Source organism: Ischnura elegans, chromosome 7, assembly GCF_921293095.1.
Source record: "Ischnura elegans chromosome 7, ioIscEleg1.1, whole genome shotgun sequence".
Taxonomy (NCBI): Eukaryota; Metazoa; Arthropoda; class Insecta; order Odonata; family Coenagrionidae; genus Ischnura; species Ischnura elegans.
Genome location: NC_060252.1, coordinates 86,111,738 through 86,132,854, shown reverse-complemented (window position 1 = coordinate 86,132,854; position 21,117 = coordinate 86,111,738). Strand labels below are relative to the sequence as shown.

The window sequence follows — 21,117 nt, the reverse complement described above, 5'->3', positions numbered from 1 at the left end:
TTTACGAAAATTCCACAATTGTAACTTTTTTATACCGTAAGATGTGATTGTCCTGTAAATACTGGCTGGGATGAGTGCTGCACGCCACGTGCGCAACCACCCCGTGCCATACACCACGGTGGTGGCTTGCACGCTACCTCGTTCATGTAGATGATTGGTGGACGCTGCTGAGTTGAGGAGTCGTAGATAAAATTAAAATAAAAGCAACAGTTGCAATTGATAACATTCCCACAAGGGTAATATATCTCATCAAGCAAGGATACAGTGAGAAAAATTCCTTTTTAGTGAATAACCGTTATACAATTACAATTTTTTTGGCTGAATTCTGGTGCTTGCTATGACATCCAAACCAACATCTTTATTCAATTTATGTTATAAATTGTGAAGTTGGGTGGGAGCGATTGACCCAGTTCAGCTAGAGACGAACTAATGCTTTGCCCAATAAGCACTAAGCTTATTCAATGGGCGTTTTTCTCCATACACCTTCGGAGGACAAACGTAATAAATAAAAACAGTTACAATTTCCTTCGCATTCCTCTCAGGAATTTGGTGAACAATTTTACACTGTTTAAACATATCCTCTTCAATGATTCTTTCGAATGTCTTCGTCTTCTTCTAATCACAGGTTATTATTTAGAAATATATCGTTTTTAATTTTCAAAAATGTAACAGAAAATAGAAAAAATTACAATGGTTAATTGAAATTCGCAGCAGCGAATTCTGATACATCGCTAAAAAAATATCAAAAGAAAATAACCAGATTGGTTTAAAAAATTATTAAAATGAAAAAATAATTTCTAATTTCCTTCGCATTCCTCTCAGGAATTTGGTGAACAACTTTACACTGTTTAAACATATCCTTTTCAATGATTCTTTCGAATGTCATCGTTTTCTTCTAATCACAGGTTATTATTTAGAAATATATCGTTTTTAATTTTCAAAAATGTAACAGAAAATAGAAAAAAATTACAATGATTAATTGAAATTCGCAGCAGCAGATCAAGTTGTTGAATTGCATTCAAAATTTTTACAAAAATGAATCAGTTTTATGTATCCTTTTTCACACAAACATCAAATTACACTGACAACGATACCCATGGCCATTTTAGCCCACTATAACCCATTTTGCTTCTAAGTAACATCAAAAAGATATACATTTTCAGCTCTATTCAGGAAAGATTTAAATTACGTGTTCTTTTGCGCCGTAAATTTTAATGGCGAAACATGTAGTTGCCACTATAATAGGGTGGTTTCCTATTATTTTTTTATTGCCTATATCGGAAGATTATTACTCCTGGAGTACGTATTTAACGCTTTTAGATTTTTAAATGACGATATCTATTTTTCACTATTAAATGAAAAGTGAAAATTTTCAAGCGCGCCAAAACGCGACGGGTAAGGAAATCTCTCCGTGTGACGTATTTCTGGTTCCCCCTCCCGCCTTGTGAGGTGACCTTGATCGAGGCTCTGAGCGCTGATAGGACGCAGGATGCTAGCGGGTAGCTGAGTACCTTGCTGGATGGTAGCGCTTGGCTTAAAAAAGGTTAATTAATACCTTGTCAAACGAAGAAAACTTTCTGACCTTAGCCAGTTTTAATAGGTGATTATTGAGACATATTTCCCTGAGCTCTGTGCCTCACGCATGCATTGGTAACCTCAGACGATGTATAACTCCTATCCTCTCGTGTAGAAACTAGGTCCCTGTGACGTCACGTGGAGTGGCATCGCATGGGCGCCAATCTGGCCCTTTTCAAATGAGGATAAAAATGGACCATTGCCATTCGTCTAAACCGGTATTTCTAAAACGAAATAATTTGTATATTATGAATACAGTAATGGTGGGTAACAAATCGCAAATAATGCCTTTCGGTTTCTTTGATGAAGGAAACTACCCTATTATGATTGTGTACAAAATTTTCACATATTTAAAATGAGAAGTCTGGGAGACATTTAATTTCTCCCAGAAACAGCTCTGAGATAGAAAGGGTTAACATGATTTTGTGAACTGGCTGGTTGGAGTAAGTTTTGACTCAAAATCAGTACAGCCTCTATATCGCTCCTTCGGCGCGACCATTGCCGTGAGATTCGCAATCAGTGAGAATCAAAAAATCTAACGAATATTGTCGATGGTAAGTCGGTAGTTGCCAACTGTCGATGTCCGCATTGACAGTCGACGGTCAATATGTCTATTACTTTGACCTCCAAACAATGGTATGCTGATATCAGTGGCGCAGGGAGTTTTTGGGAGATAACCCCCCCCCCCCAAATTTCAGAGAAATTTTAATGTTAAATCTATTTTACTTAAGTGGATTAATATTACTTATATAAAAGTTTGAGGATTAATAAAATATCCCTCAGAAGGCCGTAAAACTCATCATTTTTAACTATTTATCTTAAAAATTTTCTGGGGAAGGGCCCCCGCACCTCCCGCTTACCTTGACGGGTATACCATACGCCAGGGACCCCCAGTATTAGTTGCACCTGAAACCCCCCCTAGCCTTAATTCCCATCACTTCCTTAATCACTTTAATTAAAACTTTCTTAAATTTTGCCAGTGACTTGATTATTTTTATTACGTTAAAAGTAAAGGTAACTCAAGATAACTTTTGCGCCCCCCCCCCCTTCAGATTTTTTGTACCCGCTAATGGATTAAATACACGTGAAGTCTTTACCGCCATAATTTAGTCTGTTTTGGATCAATTTTTAATCCCACTCTTTAAGCTTCGTGAATGAAACAAACGTTAACCAGATATCCCTGCTTTCACCAGCGACCTCTGAATTTCAAGAGACGAAACATGAAAATGCGATTGCAACCCAGGGAAACCTACATGAACAAACTATCCCGAGATTCAGTTCGTAAATATTTGATGCTCTGAGAGATATGAGTTTCGACTCGTGCAACGCAGACGTTAATAGTGAAGGTTCAAATGTTCTGCCGAAAATGACGACAACTTCGAAATCTTCCATCTCACTGCGTTTCGCGGGCCCGCCCGGCGAGTCGTGGTCGTCACCTATTCCCGGGCAGGCTATGAAATAGCATGCCCAGAAACAAATGACGACCACCACGACGGATGGCGCGAGAGAGACAGCTGAACAGTAGACTGGAGCGTGCGGCCATGTTCCTCTGAACATGAAGCCTCGCCATCGCAGCTTCATTGCAAGGGGTGGAAGTCATTTCTACTTGCGTACAAAGTGAAACGAACTGAATCGGTTTATCGTGCAAGATGTCATCCGCAAACCGTTCGCGCGCTTCTCTGACTCGCGGCCCCTCGAATTGAGAAGACGTCCCGAAAGCAGTGGCATAAGGCTAACGTCAATTAAAACCATTTACACTTATCTACTCCTCACATTCACACACACATTCATCATGCGAGAGACTCTGACAATGACAAACAGAGTGACATTACCTGAGGTACCATTTTGGCGCATAATCGGGCCAGGTAACGCCCGAATGGCCATGCTAATCTTGGTATCACACTGAATACTAATGCTGTACCAACAACGTTAAACGGAAACCGTGATTGAAACAAAGTTAAGTAATCTTTATTCGAGTTTTTAATAAGACGCCTACGATCCCTGAGGAACATTTCGAGATCATTGGCTGTTAAGAAATTCGCCGATTTGGCTCCCATCCATTCATTTACCTCGTCTCGAAGCAACTTGTAAATTATCTGTGTCATAGGGTCGTTCTCGTCCAAGCCGTTCAGCAAGGACAGCTCCTTCATGGACATTTCAACAGTTTCCGGATAGTCCGCCTGTTTCAAAACAAACTTCAGTTTGGCCAGAAAATCTTGCACTACATCCTCTAAGCAACCGTCCCTATCTGCACTATCCGCGCCAATCACTACGGCTGAGTCCCCACAATCATCATTTGTATTCGCTTCGCAGTCTCTATCAAGATTGCCGAATTTTGGTGGCATAATAGTTTGCCTTTCCAGGTATTCTGTAAAAGTTTCCTGCGGTTTTTTATCGCGCTCTTCTTGAAATATGGCGTAGAGTTCGTCCCGAAAATGCTTTGCGACCTGGGATAAGTTCTCGTCCAAGATAAACTTTTCCGAAAACTTATCGTATCTACCGTATAAAATCTCCGACTTTAACTGCAAACAGTACCTACGACGTAGTTCACCTTCGGTTATATGTTCTGCTTTTGCTTTGTACACGAATTGCCTTTTATTTTTAACACAAAGTGCAAATTGATATGGTATGTCAATAATAGCTCTTTTTAGGCAAAGTACCAATTCAAATTTACCATTGAACATTGATTTGAATCCAATAGCATTGTTTGAAACAATGGGATACTCCCCTAGAGTTTCGAAAATTTCATGTAGTGTATTATCCGTAGTTAGCGTAAAGTTATCGTTGATATCCGTAAAGTTAGCGTTGGTCAATACAATCAAATCTTTGATGATGTCACCAGATGTCAGGAGATCAGTCGGAGAACCATTCCTCTTGATGTTGAAGTATGATTTGAAGTATTTCGGCAAGCTAAAAGCACCATCAGACTCCAGTAAATCTTTCATACTTATCTTCTTATCGGGGTTACTGAAGTGCTTCACTTGTATGAAAGTCACCCATCTGAAAATAAAAAAATACCTAGTTAGTTCACTAGCCGATTAAGTAACATCACTAGATGATGTGGACTAGAAGAGTCGTGGTACCTAAAATAGCTGTTTGTTAAAGTCGTTTATCTTTAAGTAACTCATTTCGGCTAATCTGGAACCAATGATCAAATTTTAGAGATTTTTTAAATTGCTGATAGAATTGTTCGCATCAATGTTAACTAATACTTGTAAAAATTAAGAAGCCTTGAGTTATTGATTACTGGTTCATATCTGTAGAATCAGTCATAGCAAAACACTTCGGCTTTCAACATATGGAACGTAAGAAATTCTAGTAATTAATATAGTCTTAGAATATCGGTTACAAAAATTAATAAATGTGAAAAAGTTGGCCGACATTTCGATATTTTCTAATATCTTTATCAGGGCTCTGGATAATGGTTACAATAAATTAATATAAAAAGGCCTGAACGGTTTTCGCAATAATAAAATAAATAAAATACAAAAATAATTCTTTCGCTCATAAATTAAAAATAAAAGTCAACAATTTTGACATACCCTATTGAAACTTTTTTTACAGATTGTAACTAGGCTAGTGAAATATCATGGTTACCATCAGTTTGGATTTATTAAATAAAAATAAATTTGATGAATATTTCTCGGGTTCACAGCCAGGTTAATTCTTTTATATAGATATTATATTATATATTCAGATAATGTAAGCATCTAAGCCGAATTAGACCACCTTAAACAAACATTTTTACGGAATGGCTATGGAAAACAAGAAATTTTTAAGGCCCTCAGTAGATTCAACATAAAACAAAAGAGTAGCCCGGATGAGCCGTCTGAAAAACCGCTGTCTAAAGCCTTAATCCCATATGTGTCAAACATATCTGGATCCACCGCATTCTACGACGGTATAACATCAAAACCATCCATCTGCCACCACCTAAATTAAGGCACCGCTTGTTGAGGGCGAAAGATCCGATCGACCTGAAGACACCGGGGGTTTATGGAATTCCTTGTGAATGTGGTAAAATATATGTGGGGGAGACAGGCAGAACGATTGAGACGAGGCAAAAAGAACACCGAAGATTTTTCAGATTAGCGCAACCAGAAAAGTAGGCCGTGGCGGAACACAGCATTAATGAAGACCATGCTATTAGATGGGGAGATACAAAAATCCATTGCCACGCACAACGTTACTGCCCAGACGGCACAGAATCCTCCGTATCTAATTCGTATGCAGATAGTATCCATTGACTACCGCTCCGTCGCTTTTCGTCAATGGATACTATCTGCATACGAATTCGATACGGAGGATTCTGTGCCGTCTGGGTGGGACCGCATAATTAAGGAAGCGATAGAGATCCACCTCAATCCCAAAAATTTCAATCGGGACACCGACTTTCATCTTAGCAATACATGGAGACCTGTAATCAGCTGTATAAAAATCGTAAGGGAAGGACGTGAAGAATTTCAAAAAACCTACAGCCAATCGGACGACACCTGAGCCTTCTTGTTGTCCTCCGTAAACGGTCGTGCCGGTTCAGTGTGAAATTTGACTTCCATAGAGTAACACGGCCTTGAAGATGAGAGACAAGTCGTCTCTCGAAACGTCGGCTTATATAAAAGAAGTAACCTGGCTAAGAACCCGAGAAATATTCATCAATAGTATTCACCAGGACAAATTAAAATCGCTTGAAAATAAATTTTACTGAGATAGCTAATTTCCGATCTTTCACCGCAGTTATTTTTATTTTTAGAGATATGAACCATTCCTTTAAATAACTTTTTTAAATTATTTTCATAATCTAAAATTTCAGCATTATCAAAATCAAAAGTATGGTCATTGTCTATACTATGGTTTTCAAGGGTACATAGTTTTATTCTATTGTTTATTGGTGATTTGTGCTGAGAAATCCTGTTCTTTAAATATTGTTTCTGCTTGTTCTGTAATGCTATCTCGTTGGTTCTACTCGTCCTGACTACCCATTTAAATTCGACGCGCAAGGAAAACTCTGTATATAATAGCAAAGCTAATTATAGCTATTTAAAATTCGGGGTTGCAAATTGGTGCAAGGTTTGACTTTAGATTCACAATGTAGAAGCTTCAAAGAACGACATGATATAAGTTACTTAGTGTAAGCCGGTGACAATGTCTACTTTTTTTCTACGTTTATGTAAAAAAAATGGGTTGAAAAAAGGCTCCGCCATTTTGTTATGTATCTATGGTTATTGATGAAACAAAATCTTTAAAAACCTTTCAAATGAAAGAATAGGAAGTGTTAATTGAGATGGTATAACAGTTTTGTCGATAAAACTATTTATAAAACCACTGCACGAGGATAAAGTCGGACATTTTCAGAAAAAATCGAGGGTGGTCGTTTTTCGCTAAATTTGCTCAACTTTGACCTCACATATATTGTTAAAGTGAAAACACAGGACCAAAATAATATGGGTAGTTATGCACAATTTATTTGAGAATGTGTATGCGAAGTTTCAACTTCCTAGCTCAAAAAAATCGATTTTGAGGTTTTGGCCAGCTTTTTTCGATTCTAGCCCACTGTGCGTCGTGCTAAAGCGCTGGGACCAAGTCTAAAATGTAAGTGCAGAAATTCTGTGTCGAACGCAAACTAGAGATTCGAGTTTATTCCATAAATATTTACAGCGGTTGCTCACTGCTCTCCTGGTATTTGATATGTAATTTGTATCGAAAATTTTTCGCAACCTGAGATAAGTTCTCGTTCAAGATAAAATTTTTCGAAAACTCATCAAAAAAAGTTTATCAGTTTTAGGAATAGTTTACCTTGGACGTTTACCTACCTCCCGTTTAAAATCCCTGACTTTTACGTAAAACAGTACCTACTCTCAACGCAGTTCACTTTTAGCATGGAAAGAATCTATGAATCTCTGGCATAATATCCCTGGCAACGCACATGCATGGTCGAAGATTTTGGGCATTAATGACAGGAGTCGGTTGATGTCGGAAACCAGAAAAATAAATATTTGGAATGAAATACTTTAGGATTCTACCCATTAAGGTAGGTTTCCATGAAGTATTCCGATAGGTAGTTCCCTTTCCTTCATGTACTTCCCTCTTCAATAGGGTGGTTTCCTATTTTTTCCGCCGTCGGACTCCCAAAACTATGCCGAGGGCAGCACCAAGTGCGGAAAAAAAAACAAAAAAATTCTGTTAAAAGTACATTCGGACGGCTTTTTCACAACAATTCACCGAAAAAACTACTGAATATATCACAAGCATACTTGGCCATATTTATTAGCTTTCATAAGCTTGCTTTCGGAAGCATTAAAATAAAATCCAAAATTCCATCCCGAAGAAGCGCGAAATTCCCGCCATTTTAACGTCGTAACTATGGCAGGGGACAGACACCTTCCGGTTTTCGGAATTTTCCTCCGGATCACTTCCGGTCCCCCACCTGTGAGCCAAATTTCACCTCTCCAGCTATTCTGGAAGTGGTCGGGAATTTATAAACGTGAGTGAGTGTGTCACACATGCCGTTGTATGTATAAGGGGAAATAGATTTATGATCGCATAGGGTTTTTAATGAAGAATGATGAAAATCAAATGGATCGACCGAGTTAGTAACGAGGAAAACCTAAGAAGAGTGGGAGAGAAGAGAAGCCTCATGAAAACCTTAACAAGAAGACGGAACAACCTTATAGGCCACATCTTGAAACACGTTGGCCTGATGAAGACAATCGTCGAAGGACAAGTGGAAGGCAAGAACGGAAAAGGAAGACCTCGAACAAAATATATGGAACAAGTGAAGAAGGATGTGAAAGAGAAGAAATACGTAGGTGTGAAAAGATTAGCTGATAGGAGAACTGAGTGGAGAGCTGCGTCAAACCAATCCTAGGATTGTTGACCAGTGATGATGATGATGAGGGTTTTTAATTAGACTCACCTCCCTTCTCCGTCATCCTTTGGTACGCGGTACACAATGTCGTCCCATTTGTCCGCGGCTCTGACATCTGATCCCAGCTCAAAGTTGTGAGTACCACTCTTCAAGGCTCGCAAACCTATAAGAATTAACTGCGACACTTGGTAATCGAAACCATGTTTATTGTCTCGATAACCATGGCCTTCAAACTTCTCCCCCGTGGCAAAACCCGAACTTGTGCAGCTCGAGGTAGCCATTTAGGTCGTCAATCGGACTGTGTATCCTGTTGAGAGAAAAGATAGTCTTACCTTCATATTTTGCATGAGATTATTATTAAAAATTTTATTCGCTTTGATGGTTCAGATACTGCATAACTCTCTAAACTACTATTGGCACGTCAAACCAAGGATGGCAATAGGAACTAAACGGAAGTCAAAACCAAAAAACATTTCAACAGTTTCGTTCCCGAGAGCGAAATGTAAAAACGAAACGAAATGGATTTAAACCTGGGGAGCTCAACTCAGGGTCGAAACCATAGATTTTACATTACTAAGGAGGCCCCACTAGGTGGCGGTAGCAGTCAAAATTTGAACACGGGTCCCGCGCATTAATTCAAACTCCAACTTTTGCCACTTGTGGCGCGACCGACACTACCATCCCCTTCATTTGGCTTGTTGTCAGTGGCGACTTATGAGTGATCGGCTGTTATCATCCTCTGTGAGCCGAGAATTTCACCGATTTTAGTGTTTTTTTTTAGTATTTCTCCACCAGTAAGATATTTACGAAATATCATGGGTAAATCTCGGTGTTTTGTGCCCGGATGCAGCTCCGGCTACGATTGGGAGCTGAGGGAAAATAAGCGGTTGGGGATACAGGACCATAGCAAGAATTTTTATCATACAGACTGTCCCAAGGGTCGTGTGTCATTTTTGACCTGTAATTTTAGTAGCTTTGCATGGAGCAATATTCATGAAAATTGTCACACTTATGGGGAAAGGTCCTAAGTTTTGTTGAGTGTAAGCAAAATTTTACAATTTTGAAAATCATTTCATCATCTTTTGCGAAACTAGTCGGCAATAAAGTGTGTGTTTTTGTAGAAAAGCTAAGAAATTTCCTTCCAAACATTAAATATGGAATTCTACAAAGTAAAGGCCTCAACAATTCAGTGTATCATTGTATTGGCTACACGTGTTTCCCTGTCTCCAAAGATTGAAATTTACGATATGTTTGTAGATGAAAATAAAGTATTATGTGTTAAGAGAACAATAGAATATGACTGACTGCTTTACCCTATATTTTTACGGAGGAATAATGGTTTAGGCGCATACTCTGAAATTATCAACCCTAATATTCCCACCAATTGCCAAGTAAAGGGTATTTTTACTGACCTGTTAGGTGTTCAAACTTCAGAAGAAATGGTGGTCAAAATACCATCCACGAACCTTGAGAGTGGTCTGAGACGCAGCCAAATTTCTCAGGTATTTATACCTTCGAAAATGATTCTTTCGCAATCAAAGAGTGCATTATTTCAAAGATAATCTAATCGTTTGCCTCAATAAAATTATTAAGATAATGCTTTTATTCCTAATCGACGGTACTGCGTCGTTTTCAAAGGTGAGTTCGGGGACATGATATGGACCTGATAATTTATTTTGTCGTCGTCAAGTGCATGATGTAGCTCCAAGACGCAGGGTAATCAAAATAGTGCATGGAATTGTATGATAAAAGCCACTAATTAGGTTTTCCTTTAAGTTTTAATCAACTTGTAATTAACGGTTTTTTTGTGCGAATGCAGTGACAGATGGAACAAAAGAAATGTACCGTAAATACTTTCTGTTTGAGATTCATTATTTATGTGGCTTAATAATCCACTATATCCTAGCTAAAAAATTATTTGAAATAATATTTTGATAACCAGTTAATTTTTCCCACCCAGTTACTGATGGAAAAATGTCTGTCTAAATCGATTTTTCGAGTAATCGAACTGTAATGGAAATGAGAAGCGCGACTTATTAGCAAAATCAAACCAGAAGATCGCTTTATCGATAGATTGACGATTCTTTAAAAATAACAGTTTGTACAAAAATAAAATGCTTACTATTCGTGCTAAAGCGCTGGGACTAAGTCTAAAATGTAGGATCAGATATTCTGTGTCGAACGCAAACTAGAGGTCCGAGTTTATTCCATAAATATTTCCAGCGGTTGCTCACCGCTATCGTGGTATTTGATATGTAATTTGTCTCGATTTTACTCTAAAAACACTCAAAATACCCATTTTAGCGGTAGAAAAAAATCTCCTATTATCAATTCCCCCAGTTTCCTGTGTCCAATGTCAATGCTTTTTCGGGTAGTACAAATGTTTTTTTTATTTTGTAAAAAGTTTTATGAAATAAGAGCAACTCAGGAAGGCTATTTTGGAATGTTTATATTTTTGTGACTTGTTTAACGATAGGTTTTATAATACATTATTTAGTAAAGGTTGTTGATAAAATAAAAACCTCTTCGAAAATTTGGGGAATATAATTTTTTTCTATACTCATTTGTCACTAAAATAAGTAAAAGGGTGCATAAAATAATATCCCAGTTTAGTTTTGATCTAACAGTTTTGGTTTTTTATGGCAGTCTTTAGACATAATTTTGTACGATTATGGGAAAAATCGCATATATCCTTCATCGCCTTCTTCATTTATCTCTACCATAGTCTCCCTTTTCCGTACCTTCCTTTAGGCCGTTTTACACGGGGCACGGAATTGCGCAGGTTAGAGCTGCATTAATTTCTAAAATGGCGAGTAATTGCGCGAATGCATGAACGAAATTAGAACAGGGGCTATTTTGCCGTATCGCATTCACGCATTCTCGCATGTGTTCTAGCAATTCACCGCTTTACACGACGCAATTTTAATTGCGCCTTCGCACGTACGTCAGATTGCGCAATTCCGTGTACCGTGTAAAACGGCCTTTACACTGTCTGATTGTTTTCATCAGACCATCGATTGTATCATGTCAAAGATAATCTAATCCTGTGTATCGATAGCATTAATAAGGCAATGCTGTAATACCTAATCGGTGTTACTGCGTCGTTTTCAAAGGTGAGTTCGCGGTCATGATAAGGAGGTGATTCATTGTTTTGCCGTCGTTGTCAAAGCGAATAAAGAAGCTCTTAGATTTAGGGCAATCAAAATATTGCAACACATCATATGGTTTAAGCCACGAAATCAGCAGAGTTTCACCTACAAATTTTATTTAACTCAGTTCTTCTCTTCCACTGCTTGATTGTTGTCACAGGCCATCGAGACTCATGTGACGGAGAAAGTTGTCCCGACCTCTTTCCAAAGTTTTCATGACACCTCTCCCGGTAATTACGACACTCGACCCAGTAGAGTGTTGTCAATGATGGCAATTTTATTTTCGAGAAATCGATTTTTAATCGAAATGAAAAGCTCGACTTAGCGAAAAAATCTAAATGTGAACCAAAGATCGACTAATCGAAAGCATCGAAGATCCTTTTTTTTTTAAGTAAATCTCATACAATACCATGTTTACTACTAATTCTAAAAACACTAAAAACACACATTTGAGATGCAGAAAAAAATTCCAAAAAATCTACTCATAATACATGATTGAATAATTAAGTAGTAGAAAATCATAATTGCACGCATATTAAAGTTTTGTGATCACTGCTGGGAACCATTGGGCTTTACTAATATTTTTCAGAAAGATCAACCGATTGAGATGCTTTCTTGATGATCGAGGGAGTGCCTTTCCAATTTTACCGGCCTTGGATCAAAGTCTTTCACTCGGGACGGATGACGTTATCATAGGATAGTAGTGACGCTGCTGATATCAAACGAAACGTGAAGACCGAGGTTGAAAATCGACTCGAATCGAAACTCGAAGGTCGTGCCTCAACCTGGAGTTCCTCGATCTGTGACAATTAAAACTCGATTTTCGATTTCAATCCGAATCGATTTTTCCATCACTTACAAGTGTTGTATCGATCAATCATGAATTTTCCCCGTTGGGAGTGTACCTACATCCGAAAATGCTGGTACTCAAGCATCGAGACATGTTTTTGTAGAGGCAACCGAGGATATCTGCCCGAACGAATCACGGATCACAAATCATTGGAATTTTTTCCTTTTCAGGCAGTTATCTATGAAAAGCAAGAGACAGTTTAAAAACACAAGACATGCACTTATTGATGAAATGAACCTTTTTTTTCATGATAATGTGACAGAATTTCACAATTTCCTTGGTTTCTCGAGCTCCAGTTCACAGCAAAGCAGTCTGCATACAATTCACGTGTGAGGTCGCGAATCGGTTCCGCTGACAACACGCACACACAAACACAAGCTACATCGTATTTCCAGTGGCGCCGACTCCATGGGGCCTGAGGGGGCCTGAGCCCCCTCAAAAATTCGTTATGGGTGTGAGGAAAAAATGTGTCAGGGTTGTTGATTTTCCCCGGAGTGTCCAGATATCGATATTCGAGTTATCAGGGTTCTAATGTGGATCATATGACTCTTCTAAAATGATTAAAAAACTTAAAACTCACTACTTAAAAAACTTCCCGGGGCAAGATCCCGGTTGGGGCCCCCCCCAATATTTTTCGTAAGTCGGCGTCCCTGCGTATTTCAATAATATAAGTAAATCCATAAACGTTATACTAGCTCACACCATTAAAATATAGTGGGAAATGGGCAAATACAATCATCAAAAACTCGTTAAGATGAAAACTGCTATTTATTCCCTGATTTAGAGCCTTAAATTAGCTCAAGCAAGTGGCACAGGTGCAGACTTTACTCACTGCTATTCTTTGATATACAAGAAAAACTAACAGCATTGTTAGCTTTGATCTTGAAAGCTTGATCGTGAAATGTCATATTTACGATGAGCAACGGAAAGGAACACGCCACTGACAATTTTTACATTACTGCCAGACAGTTATCGATAGCGTAATAGCACTATTTACAATTCAATCACAACAGAACACTGATAATTACAGCTCTTGGCCGATATTTTTCAACCCTGTCAAACTTTGTGTATTACAACCTTTTCTCCTGTGATTATCAGCAGAAGATTAACGGGAGTTGTCACGTTGAATACAACAATATTTTGGCACAAAAGAGGTAAGAAGAAATCTCCAAGCAGCAATCAAAAGTTGTATTCACTGGTATTCACCTTATAATACAAGCACAGGCAGTCCTAAACGACGAATTTTCCGGTACCTACGAATAAATGGATGAGGTTTTGCATATAAAAGCATAGTGCACATTAGAAAGCATCAAAATTGTTCTAATTACAAAAATTAATGAGTTACCGTCGATAACATCAACTTACAATCAACATATCCACCTCCAACGGCTGTGGCTCAGACTACTGCAACGAATGTTATTGGGCATTATAATATTTTTGATGATGATAGATAATAGTGAAAAATGTATGATAATAATGAATATGTTAATGAATGCTCTTAAAAGAACAATTATATGATGAGTATGAACGGTATGAACCACCAGAAATTAGTGGTAAATGAGGTGATTCATCCCCTCATTTACCACTAACTGCATCGTCAGGTGCACCTATCATGCATACATCTCCTTATATATCAACTTAAGGCCGGACGGCGATATTTGGTGGAACTTGGTGACAGAAAACATAGAAAAGATACACTGTTGTATGTTCCACAGACGTTGTAATAACCGACCCAGGTTTCGGCTATACACTATGTCATTTTCAAACCTTTAAAAATGTCACACTGAAAACGACAATATTTTGGCACAAAATAGGTAAGAAGAAATCTCCAAGTAGCAATCAAAAGTTGTATCCACAGGTATTCACCTTATAATACAAGCACAGGCAGTCCTAAACGACGAATTTTCCGGTACCTGCGAATAAATGGATGAGGTTATTGTATATTAAATCATAGTGCACATTAGAAAACATCAAAAAGCCTTTAAAAATGAAAACCTTTAAAAATGACATAGTGTATTGTCGAAACCTGGGTCGGTTATTAAAACTTCTATGGAACATACAACAGTGTACCTTTACTATGTTTCCCTATATATCCTCATCCCACTCTTTCCCGACACATAGACGTCCTTACTGTCGCTCCCAAATTGGTATGAAAGGAGATATCTTATGATCGATGCATTTACGATGTAACTATGTTATGAAATCCGGATCGTTACTTATTTTCAAATATATATTAGTGAAATTAAAAAGATTAATACTTTCATTTTTCAAATTATATCCATTCATTCGGTTAAAATAAATATTCGTTTCGGAGTCAAAGGGAGAACGTATGAGGGAAATGTAACACTTACCTCTTTACTTCTTAAAACTCTGATCTCCTCCTTTCAATGAGTGCACAAACGGTACATAAAACAGTATTTATACTGTGGCTCTATACTGAGGAAGATTACTATATCGCGTTGACCTTAGCTTAGCACAGGGAGTTGGGAAATCCGAGTAAGCCCCACAAGGAAAACGTTGGGAAAAATTGTTAGCCACAGGCGGCTATTTGTCTATGTTTGATTCCACTTTAAAGAAAGCGGTCAGTGAGGAAAATGCTCATTTGTGAGTTCCATTGACCCCGACATGCGTTAACGGTTGCGGAAGGTCTGCCATTGATAATTTTTAGCGCTGCATCATTTCCGATAGTTAAATTGTTTGTCCTTTCCTATTTTTCGCATTTTTACACGATTGTAAGACACCATTGCGTAATTTACGATTTTTTTTCGTGATTTTGGGTTGCGTTCGGACCTCATTACCTCATTCAAGCATTTATGCAGGCAGTTATGAGATTGCGAAAAATCGCATTCGTGAAAATCAATGTGCCCTAATAATTCCACATTGCAGTTCCAGTAAAATAAATTACCTTAGTTCACAAACACTATTTAAAGGAATGGATGTAATGGACGGCTGTGAGCTCATAATTAGAAAATAAAGTTAATAAAAAATATAATGATAATCTGAAAAACGGGTTACACTAAATGTATTGCGACTTGATATAACCATTGTCTTAATGAGTTGACAGTCAAGTGCGCTAATAAATAAAAAGGCCCTATGCACTAATATGTACGGGCACAAGTAATTTCGCCACGAGTTTGATGACTGAAATCGGACAGTATCCCAGACAGCGGGTATTCCTCCCAAAGCCAGGGGCGCAGCTAGGAATTAAGGCTTAAATTACATTTGCAAACAAAGAGTGGTTTTTTGCTTGAATTTTATTTTTCATTAACAGTATTCGCAGTATTAACTCAGACCGGCCAAATTTTGAGATACGTGTTGTTAGAACTTAGCCATAGATATGCTCCTTCGTATTTCAAAATTTCAAAATGCCCAAATGAAGGCCAGTGATCCCGGAAATAAACCCTTTTTATCCGCGCGAAGGGCAAAAAAAAAAGACGAGCGATGGGTCCACGCAGGGCCGGATCAAAAAGAGTGGCCCGGGCCCTGGGCCATCCACCAAGCATGAGCCCTTCGCCAATATAGAGGTAAATCTCACAAAATCGGGAAAAAAGAATAAACCATCATGTATGAGGGAATTCGAAGTGAAGCTGCGTTGTTTTTTGGTTAACATTTATTCATCAACTTTGCTGTTAATAAATGGTTCTGCTCTGCTGATTAATAAACACTTTATCTGTTGGCGTTGTTAATGTAGCTCTGAGTGCAACCAGTGGCACGCCAAGCGGTATCGCCGGAAATATAGTACGCCATTTACACCTACATGCTACCCCGCATGCCGCCTAAAAGGCGTCTGGCAGGACACCAGCCGTTTATACAAAAAAGGTAATGCTAAATAACGATTAGCATTTATTAAAGTCCTTTATAGTTCAAGGGAAAAACGAATTCCCATTTCCATCTGTTCGGCAAAATATCTCTCTCAATTTATCGCTTCTATCGGGCCTGGAAATATAGTTGGGCTCGAATATAATGTTCTCCGAGTCGCTATTACAGATATGTATCCTCAATTCTTCAAGCAATCTAAGCCCAAGGCGAAACCTCCGTGTCTCCAGCGGCTCCCAGCCTAATTCGCTTAATATCTGGGTAACGCTGTCTGTACGCCCGTAGCAGTTTTTGATGAACCGCGCAGCCTTCCTTTGTATTTTATTCAGTTCGCTGATTAAGTCTTTTTGCACCGGGTCCCACACGTTCGCTGCATATTCAAGGTGCGGTCGGACGAGTGCAAAATACACCTTTCTTTCACTTTTTCATCCGACAATCTTCCCACAATACGCTTGACGAATCTTAATTTCTTCAAGGCTTTGCCGCAAATATTCCTTATATACTTATGCGTTCCCCGCGAGAGTTTCGAGGTTATCGTAACTCCCAGGTACTTCACTTCCTCTGTTACCTTTATTTTAAATCCATCCACAGAATAAACATGGTTATAGTCGGACGAACTCCGAAAAAAATGTACCTCCGTGCATTTTCTCATATTAAGTTTGAGTCCCCACTCTTTGTGTATTTAGGCCTCCCACCAAAATGGGCTCCGGGCCACTCGCATCCTGAATCCCGCCCTGGGTCCACGACTCCTAAGATCACTCGGAAAGTCACGTTCTAGCAGTCGAAATCGGCCAGAGAGAAAGCGATACGATCCTCGCATTGGCCTTCCGTCTTCTCTATCGTGTCGGAGCACGCCAGGAGGTAGTATCATTACTTTATCCGAGCAAACACTCGCATGCATCAACAAGTGATAAGAGGTGCCTCCATTATCTTCCAATTCCTGCCCTTTAATCTCGACGTGGGCGATGGAGAGGAAGAAGGGGAGGTCTGGTATTTGGCCGTCGGAGAAGATTGTAAGCGCGGACGAATGAAGGCCTCCTTCACGGAAACTTGACTCAAGGAGGTCGCTTCTCCTCGGGATTCAAAATGAATACTTTACAAGTGGCGGATCTATGGGGGGGTCAAGGGGCTGTAGCCCCAAATTGGGTATCTAATTTACACTAGATAGAATGGCAATCTTTTCAGACCCCCACTACTGCTGGAATTTTAACCCCCACTTGCCCTAACCCTCCCATCCCCTTTGTCCCTATCCTAGATCCGCCACTGCCAAGGGGTACAGGTGGTTTGTTTTCTAAACAGAGTTAGGCACAGAAATTGATAGACGAATAATACACAAAAACTGGTTCCCAAGGGATACGAGTGAGTCTCTGTTCTGTGCTGACATCGAGTGAAAAACCTAATGTACTACTAAATATCTAGTCGCTCTCTTTTACTTTCTTTACCTAATGTCTGTACCAAACTCTGTTTAGGGAAAAAATCACTTTCACCTATTTTCGACACGTAGGCGGTGTTCATTTAAATAAAATACTGTGAAAATTTACCATTCGTTCTTCATTCTCATGGAGATCAAACATTTCCACAAAGTACCATCACATTAAAGTAACATTTTCACCTCTCGGTTTCTCACCCCCTTATATAAGTGAAGCAGAAACTAACGTGACTTGAATTAGAGAATTCATTTACTGATGTCCCAAGACGCATTGCATTTGAGAGCCTAAATTTTATTTAGTCCATAATTTCTTTAATTCTTCTTTCAGTCAGTGGGCTTATTTAGACCGTAAGTAACAGCATAGAGTAAGTATATACGGACGCTGTTACCATAGAGTAAGTATATACTTACTCTATGGTAACAGCGTCCGCGATACTTGGTGGAAATGTTTGATCTCCATGAGAATAAAAAACGAATGGTAAACTTTCACACTATTTTATTTAAATTAACACCGATTACGTGTCGAAACCGGGTCGGTTTTCATTCAAATAAAATAGTGTGAAAGTTTACCATTCGTTCTTTATTCTCATGGTTATTTAGACCGGCTTTAAAGAGAGTGAGAGAAATTAGATACTTCTCCCCCGTTGGACCCCATTTAGAATACGCTGCCAGTGTTCGGGACCCTCATGAAAAAGGCTTAAAAACAGAGTTAGAACGCGTGCAAATAAGAGCTGCCAGGTACGTGAAAAATCGTTACGATAGCCTTGTTAGTGTAAGTGACCTCTTAGATAAACTCGGATGGGAATCTCTGTCAGACCGTAGATTGAAAGATATGCTAAACCTTTTAGATAAATTCAAGAGCAGCGTCTTTTCTAACGAAGTTAGCCATACCGTACGAATGCCAATATACTACGGTATATCAGATCATGTAAATAAAATAATAGAGATAGACTGTAGAACAGACAGATTCAGAATGTCTTTTTTTCCACGATCAATAAGAGATTATAACGGCAGCGTTAGAACTCACAAATAGATTAGATGACTTTTTAGTGTAGCCTACGAACTTATGTATACCTTAATGCATGTTTCCGAATTTTATTATTATTTCTAACAGCATGTGGTAGTATAATTTTTAAGTGTGCGTAACGTTTTTTGGACGATGTGGTGTGAATGTGGGAATCCAATTGCATGCTGTATGCTGGTGATTGATCACCCCCTGCTAAGCAGCCTAGAGGTGGTTCGCAGGGTTTAATGTAGATGTAGATGTAAATGTTCTAATAATAAAGCCAAACCCTTGAAGCGTTTGGTAAGCTTCTCTGTGGAACCTGCTTCCGTTAAGACGACACATTACTCCCTCTTCAACGTACGCGTTTTTTTTTTCATTTTTCCCTCGACGCATATTAGTTGGAAGTAAACGCTATCATCTTGAAATCGCCACTGGGTTGAGAGTAATTCCTTACCAATAATTTCACATATCTTCACTAAGTATTTCAAGTTTACTTCAATATTTTCTCTCTGGTATTTTTTTTACATTTCAGAAGCAGGTAAATCTCGAGAAGTTCACTCTACATGCTTTCAAAATATTCAAGAAAATTCCGTCAGATTTAAAAGAATAACTTATCAGAAAAAAGACAAAGCATGACCGGCGCGCGGCAGGAGATTCCGCCGTGATGGACAGTAAATCGCTCCATAGGCTTGGTATTAATCTTATTGATGTGTTAGCCTACTACGAACTAAATGGGATATGGAGGAGAATGGAAAAGGTGAAGTGGACGGTGAGGAGAAGAAACGACGAAGTGTTAGACATGGTGGGCAAGGAAACCTCTACATGAGAGGCGGAGGAGACAGATTGTTTGGATGGAGATAGTACTGAGCGGGGATGGGATGTTATTATCCATGTTATGGGGAAGGACCATGTTCGAATAAGCCTAAATAATAGTAAAAACACTGTTTTGAAACGGAAGAACGAATTACAAGCGTAAGCAGTGCATAGGACCGCGTAACTGGATAAGTCTGTCCTCGTCTTATCCCTTCCTCCAAGCACCACACTGCTGACTCATAGGCACTCATGGCATGTTCGGCTATCCGCTCCCCATAACTGTAATTTACTTCATACACAGCGTTGTGCGAAGGTAATAGCTCACATAGTGCACTCTTTTTTAAAACCTTTACACTTAGGAATTATTGCACTGTGTTTAAGGTCAGAGTATTAAAGAAAAGAGCTGTACTATAATTAATAAAAGGTAAATTTTCGAAGAAAATTAATCGGTACAGCTCCGAGACGAAATTAACCGCATCTTTAGCAAGTATTAATAGGTTAATTTTTAAAGACAATTGTTATCAAAATTATTACCAAATATTAATAGTAGAATAATTGAATCAATAAATTCTTGGTGAAGAAAAAATCCAGCAGGTACTGTTCCAAAAACAAATTAATTTGTTGTCGACAAGTTTCGACGACTATAGCGTCATTATCAAGACAAACAGTACTGGGTTTTTGCTTCATCATAAATACCTCATCGCTCCACAAAATCACACCAAAATCAGTTGATTTAATTCCATAAAGGGGGCCAGGATTCGGGGATTCTTCAAAGTAGTATTTTTTGTCGTCTTCATTTTGTAATTCATCGTTAAAACTTTCGCGGGTGCTCGTCATTATGAATAAAAACTTTTGTGCTATGTCGCCGCGTCAATTCTTGGGGGCCACCCAAGAATTGACGCGGCGACAAAGCACAAAAGTTTTTGTTCATAATGTCTTCATTTGGATCAAACGGCAAAAAGTACATGAATGATTTTAATTGAAGCCAGCTCGGACATGAGGATTTTTTATCATCATAATGGGGTACGTCATCTTCCCCTGTCAAAGCAATTTCACGTTTCTTTCTCTTTAACTTGAGCTTTTCGATGCCTATGCTCTTCTTGAGCCAATGATTCCGACAACTCTTGCCAAAATATGTTCGTATCCACAAATTTTACCAGCCTTTCTTTGAGTTTTCTTACATATACATACAAAATCTTTAATCTTTGTCCTTTCCTTGAATTAATACCAATGTAACAGCATCGTTATCTTCGAAATCGAAACCACCGTTAGACGTAATTAATTATTGTAGCGCAAAATAAGCAAGTACTGTGTTTATTTAAATCTGAGAATCTCTTTAAATTAAAAATTTTCATTTTTAAGTAACGATGTATTAAACAAAGGTACTCACAAGTTTTTTACCGCAATATTCTCGCATTCCTTGCTTTTTCCAAACGTGGTTACCTTATTTGTCTTTTATTTATTTTTTATTACCCGTGCGTGGCAATCGGCAAGGTAAATTAATAAATCCTTCCACGAAAACGCCACATTTGAGCTTTTCTAACTCTCATTGTCAGTATTAACACAGTTGCTGTTCATTTTTTCATTCTATACTTGGTTGTACAATTACCGGCT

At 38.6% G+C, this 21,117-nt stretch overlaps 1 protein-coding gene across 1 annotated transcript; it reads right to left on the bottom strand.

The window, feature by feature from the left end:
• Positions 1–2,644: 2,644 nt before the first annotated feature.
• On the bottom strand, positions 2,645–9,912 carry LOC124162742. The gene is made up of 3 exons (XM_046539375.1): positions 9,853–9,912; positions 8,489–8,747; positions 2,645–4,575 (listed from the first exon to the last, which is right to left on the bottom strand). Exons 2-3 carry the CDS (start codon positions 8,719–8,721, stop codon positions 3,366–3,368), a joined length of 1,443 nt encoding a protein of 480 aa, XP_046395331.1. The 5' UTR covers positions 8,722–8,747; positions 9,853–9,912; the 3' UTR covers positions 2,645–3,365.
• Between the last annotated feature and the right edge of the window lie 11,205 nt (positions 9,913–21,117).